The sequence below is a fragment of the Taurulus bubalis genome (assembly GCF_910589615.1).
Source record: "Taurulus bubalis genome assembly, chromosome: 3".
Taxonomy (NCBI): Eukaryota; Metazoa; Chordata; class Actinopteri; order Perciformes; family Cottidae; genus Taurulus; species Taurulus bubalis.
This window is the reverse complement of record NC_136591.1, coordinates 42603578-42610052: the sequence shown is the minus strand read 5'-3', so window position 1 is coordinate 42610052 and position 6475 is coordinate 42603578. Positions and strand designations below refer to the sequence as shown.

The following is a 6475-nucleotide window of genomic DNA, read 5'->3' as shown; positions in this document are numbered from 1 at the left end:
CTACGTCTCGGGCGGCGCTTCCCCCGGCTGCTCGGCTGGCGGCGGCCGCACCAGCTTCCTCTCCAGCCGGTTGACCCGGTGCTTGAGCTTGCTGTGCGTGGCCTCGTGCTCCGCCAGCAGCCGGGCGTAGCGCGTCTGCAGGGCGTCCAGCGTGCTCGTCATGCGCTCCACCTTCTCCTCGATCTCCTTGGGGTCGGGGCCCTGCGCCGCCACCTGGGGGAGGAACGACAACCGGTGATTTTTAGGCCTCCTCGTGGGTTTGGTTGGGGTTACCGTGACAGAGCGTTGGGGGGCGTACCTCCAGGTCCAGCAGGTTGTCCTTCATCAGGATCTGACGTCCCTTCTCCTCCAGCAGGGCTTTAGCATCGGGGTACTCCGTCAGCGCCTCCATCAGGTCGTCTTTGGACAGGCAGAAGAGGTCGGAGTAACCGATGCTCCGAATGTTCGCCGTCCTCCTGTTTCCTGCTTTACTGCCTGTTGCAGAACAAGACGGACTGTGAGGGAGTGAACCAACAACCTTATTTAGACGCCTGACTTTCCAGAAGAAGTATTTAGGTGAGCTTTAAGGTTTTTAACCTCCAGATTCAAGGTTCTCACAGGACAGCAACGCTACAAACACATGATGATCTTCTGGAATATGATGCATTAAGATTAAACTAGACAACAGGATATTGAGGAGTGAACCTTTTACGGATCAATCAATACTTGAACTACATTCTACTGGCTACAAGGTTTGGTAGAGTATCATCACAGTAGGTATTAGGTAACGATTCCTCACTGTCTCTTTAAGTAAAGGGAAGACTTCTTCCCCCGCTGATGGACGCCATCTTACCTTTAATCGCCAGGATGCTGATCTCGCCAAAGTAGCTGCCGTCACTCAGGACGACGAACTGCTTGATGCCATCGTCGGCAACGACGGCCAGTTTTCCCTCCTTGATGATGTACATCTCCCTGCCGATGTCGCCCTTCTTACAGATGTAGTCTCCCGGACTGTAGACCTGAGGCTGCAGCTTCAGCACCAGCTCCACCAGCAGACCGGCCTCGCAGTCAGCAAAGATTCGAACCTGCAGGACGACACCAGAATTAGGTCACCAGTTGGGTTTTCTTTTTGGATTTGTGTGTGATAAGGACTTCTTCAGGACTTCTTTGCAGACCTTCTTCAGGGTGTCCAGGTGGACGTTGATGGCGATCTCGGCTCTCAGTTTGTCAGGCAGGTACTTCAACACCTCCCTCTCGTCCACTGCTTTCTTATTGGTCCATAGGAAGTCGAACCACTTGATCACTCGCTTCTCCAGGTCTTTTGTCACCTGAACAATCGTGTTTGATAGAAACACGTTTTACTAGTTTAGTAATTCATCCTTTATCATAAACATATGTATATGTTTATACACAAACTGCTGTCCTCTTTGGACAGAAACATAACTAGCGACGGCTCGACTAACTCACCTTTCGGAAGGTCATGTACTGTTTGATGGCGTCGATGCGAGCCTGGAAGTTAGCTCTGGCAGCGTTCATGTTGGTGATCATCGAACCAACATTACCGACGATGGTGGCAAAGATCAACACACCAACCTGGAGGAGAAATAAAGGGAATACAGAGAGTTAGAGGCAACAAAGTAGTACTCAGAGTTCTCCACCGGAGACATGGTCTTTGGGGACCCAAACCATTGCAGACCACTGACATCAGGGCAACCCAAACTTAGTAGACCACTGACATTGGGGGGACCCAAACCTGGTAGACCGCTGACATTGGAGAAACCCAAACCTGGTAGACCGCTGACATTGGAGAAACCCAAACCTGGTAGACCACTGACATTGGAGAAACCCAAACCTGGTAGACTCCTTACCCCTTAAGCCACACTCACCAGGAAGTCAGTGACAACGAAGAAGTACTCAGAGTTCTCCTGGGGGGGCGGAGTCTCTCCAATGGTGGTGAGCGTCAGTGTGGACCAGTACATACTGTAGGCGTACTTCCTCACCAGACGACCAAACTCTGGAATTTTCGGGTCGGGATACACAAACCTGTCAGCACCGAAACCTGGAGGGACGGGACAAAACAGAGGTGTCAGAGGCTTTTATTCAGCAACCGCTGATAAAACTACCACCAGCAACCCCACCCATAGCCTTGGAGAAGGAGTAGTAGAGGCAGGCGTTCCAGTGGATGATGATGAGGATGTACATGACGAGATTGGAGATACGGAGGGCGTTGGGGTAGTTAGTCCTGGTCTCCGTTCTCTGGAAGAACTCCAGCATCCTGAAACAAAGAAACACATCTTTAAACCACCTTTTACCACTGCCGGTCTCCAAAGTCAAAACATTTTAAAATTCTATATCTAGTTTGGTTAATCATGTCAGCATAAACAGTGGAAAGTATATTTCATTTTACAACTTCATAGGTACTTTGCATATTAAGCACACAAAACATATTAGTTTATAAAATACGTTGCAGTTATATGTTAAACTACTAGATTGATAGATAGATAGATGTATACTTTATTCATCCCCAAGGGGAAATTAGTTTGTCACAGAAGCAAGTAACTTACATAGAAGAGACAAAAAAGACACCAAAAAAGATCAGGAATGCAAAATACTCAATATATACAACAAATACAACAAAGCAGCATAGCGTATTAATTTAGGAAATTAATCAATAAAGAAAGTGCAAAAATGCAAAGTATGTGCAGTGTATATAAGTATATACAGTGACTAACTAAACAACAAAAGTGATGCAAGGGCTATTGATGTGGATGTTGAGTCAATTGACGGATGATCTGGCCAGAGGTGATTTATGATAAAGTCTAATAGCAGTGGGCAGGAATGTTCTCCTGTATCAGTCCTAGTGTACTAAACAGTACATAAGTAATTATATCATAATAATATCAAATATTTTATAAGATTAAATTCTGAGAGGGTCCAATCTGCATTATGAGTACTTTTCCATACTTCCTCTTCTTACTTTTTCTTTCAAATAATTTCAATGTTGTGAAAACTGTTAACCAGACTCCATGTTTTTTTGCGTGTACCTGTTGAACCGGAACAGCTTGTTGAGGCGGATTTCAGGGTATTTGAGGCCAAAGACGAGGTACAGCAAGTCGGTGGGAATCATGGAGACCATGTCCATTTTGAACTGTGCACTCTTTATGTAGCGCTCACGCAACTTCTGCTCGTCCTTCACCAGCAGACCCTGCTCCAGGTAACCTGCGCACACGGAAACAAACATGTTTCTACCTGTGGTACATTCGGATGCATGTAGATCAAGCAAACTGTTGGTGTGTGTGTGTGTGTGTTCGGACCAGTCCTTGTTCTGAAGATCATGTCTGCGATGTAAGTGATGTCGCACATTAAGTCCACAATGAACCATAGTACCAAATAGTCAGTCTGGAGCTCCTCGAAACTAGCCCTGAAACACACATGAACACACATTATACAGCCCAGCTGTTACTACTTACAGAGAACCAGCACAAATCCACTGGTGTGATGGGACCAAGACGAGGGAACCCACATGGCCACTGGCAGACAACAAGGAGATTCAACCTGGGAGCCATTTGACTGATCGGGACGGAATCTGTTTGACCACAGTCATTGTTACGACCTAAACCTGGTTGCCCAGGACCTAAAGATGGCCACTGACATTACTGGGATCCACACCTGGTTGTGTCAGGACCTAAAGATGGCCACTGGCATTACTGGGATCCACACCTGGTTGTGTCAGGGCCTAAAGATGGCCACCGGCATTACTGCCATCCACACCTGGTTGTGTAAGGGCCTAAAGATGGCACACCATCGACAATGTTGGGACCGGAATTTGGTCGACCTCAAACATGGTTGGGACCAAAACTGGTGGCTCATTGACATTGTGGGGACGAACAACCTGTAATATCCACCGACATTAGGGATTCAAATCTGGTACTCTTGGGACAAAATAAACTGGCAACTAGCAGACATGTCGGAGCCTGGTAAACCACTGGCACTTTGGGCACCAAACCAAGAGAAACCACTGGCATTGTTGGTACCCAAACCTGGTATTTACTGGGCACTACACCTGGTCGCCCACTGGCATTGTTGGGACCCAAACATGGCTGTCTGCTGACCTTGGGGGCCCCTACCTCTGGACTCCACATCTTTAACTGTATTTTCATAGTTTATGATTAGGATTATGGTTATGATTAGCTTCAGGTTCAGGATTAGGGTCAGAAACTGTTACCTGGCTATGATCAGGGTCCAGTTGTACATGACGGGGATGGTGATAACAGCCAGCCAGTGGTAGTAGGTGTTACCTGCCGGATCAATCACTGTGATCTCCTTCGGACTGGACACAGCAATGAAGAATACATATTATTTTCTACTCTCATGAATGATTACGGTAAACAAAAACAAAGCCTCTAACATCTGGTTCTGATTCAATAATAAACCAAACTCACGCTTCCTCTTTGGCCTTCTTCTCTTTCTCCTTTTCCTTCTCCTTTTCCTTCTCCTTCTCTTTCTCCTTTTCCTTTTCCTCTTTCTCCTTCTGTTTCTTCTCCTTCCTCTCTTTCCTCTCCTTTTTCTCCTGCTTCTCCTTCCTGGAAGTAAAGATTTAAACAGAATCTCCATTAAAATCAAAACACAGTCAACTCACAGGAAAAGAACACTGAGCCGCGGTGTAGTTTTACTTCTAGTGATTGACTTACTCCTTCTTCACTTTCCTCTCTTTCTTCTCTTTCTTCTCTTTCTTCTTTTTCTTCTTCTCCTCCCTGGAGGATGACAGGAAACACATCACACAAACTGTTTGTGTGCTTTGTATTGTTTTATATCAATACCGGACGACACGGATCATTGACATGTGAGTGTGTGTAGGTGTGTCTTACTCTTCTTCATTGTTGTTGCTGTTATTGACGTTGAACAGAACTCCTGGTCCGGCTCTTTGGTTGGCTCTGAAACAGAGAATCAGATGACCGGACTGAACCTGAACCTCCTCAAGGACCACGAGAATGTAATGGATGACAACAGAACCTCCTCAAGGACCACTAGAACGTAATGGATGACAACAGAACCTCCTCAAGGACCCCTTAAGACCCCTAAATGCCTCAGAACCACCTCACAATCTCCTTAAAATAAAGGACACTTGGAACCTCTTCAAGGACCGGTCAAACTTCCTCAAGATGTTAGGACACCCTTTAAAGGACTCTTGGAACCTCTTCAAGGACCGGTCAAACTTCCTCAAGATGTTAGGACACCCTTTAAAGGACTCTTGGAACCTCTTCAAGGACCGGTCAAACTTCCTCAAGATGTTAGGACACCCTTTAAAGGACTCTTGGAACCTCTTCAAGGACCGGTCAAACTTCCTCAAGATGTTAGGACACCCTTTAAAGGACTCTTGGAACCTCTTCAAGGACCCGTCAAACTTCTGCAAGAACCCCAGGATCCTGCGTATCAACACAACCTCCTGGACCCCTTAAACACTCCCAAGGACCCATGAAGCATTTTAAAGGACCCTTAGAACTTATTCAATGGGCCCCTAAATCTACTCACAGACCTCTGGATACTTGAAAGAACCCCTTTGTCAAGGATTCTTAAAACGTTGTTCCTTGAAAAGATCCAGAGAACTCCAAGATCCAAAATATCCTTCAAGGGCCTTTGTAATCCACAGAACCGCCTCACAAATCCCATAAATCCTCTCAAGGAAACCTCAAAAAGAGGTTGAAGAGGTTATCTTCAGGGAACCAACTTCATCAAGAACCCCTGGATCCTTTAGAGAGAATCCACACAGACTCTGGTATCTTCAAGGAACCATATTACGTCTACAAGGACCCTGAGATCCTTTAAAAGACCCCCATAATCCCAAAACGGTCTCACGGCACCCTTAAACCTCCTCAAAGAGCCCTGCAATCTCATAAATAACTTCTTTGAAGGATCCCCTGAACCCCCTTCTGAACCCCTGAAACCTTTTAAAAGCCACTTGGAACATCTTCAAGGACCCATATGTCTTTTTGGAAGGAGCCTTAGATCATTTAAAGGAGTTAACAGTACCTCCCAACAACCTACTTAAACCTTCTCAAGAACCCCTTAGACCTCAAAGAACCTCTTTAAGGACCCAGAGAACTTCCTCTTAGGTCCAAAACATCCACTCATTATTAGTCCTTATAACCACTCACCGGTCCCCTGGTTGCTCCTCCATGTCTTGAACCACGATGGTGGACGGAGTCAACCTGGTCGGGTCCGATGGGGCCACTTTGGCCATGGAGGTATTCTGTCCTCTGACTTCCTGTTGAGAGAGATTACACTTCAAGGAGGTTGAAGGTGTGGTGGTCTTCCTCCCAGCGTCACATGACCGATCAATACTGAATCCTGATGATCGTTGATCAGTAAATATTGACAGAAGAGGTTTGAACTGTGATTAGATCCGCTGATGTTCCAACAGACTGACCTTCTGTTTCCTTTGTGAAGTCTGAAGAAGAGCTTTGATAAAGTGAACCCCGGCTTGTTCTCGGATGCT

General features: G+C 46.3%; 1 protein-coding gene across 1 annotated transcript; it reads right to left on the bottom strand.

The window, feature by feature from the left end:
* cnga1b (cyclic nucleotide gated channel subunit alpha 1b) lies at positions 1-6220 on the bottom strand (the record flags this gene model as incomplete). Its single annotated transcript, XM_079215889.1, has 14 exons — positions 1-213; positions 299-474; positions 833-1064; positions 1155-1307; positions 1447-1572; positions 1866-2038; positions 2118-2254; positions 3024-3198; positions 3294-3400; positions 4205-4309; positions 4422-4562; positions 4671-4733; positions 4848-4913; positions 6135-6220. The coding sequence occupies 14 exons, from the start codon at positions 6218-6220 to the stop codon at positions 1-3; spliced, it is 1953 nt and encodes a 650-aa protein (XP_079072015.1).
* Positions 6221-6475: the final 255 nt, after the last annotated feature.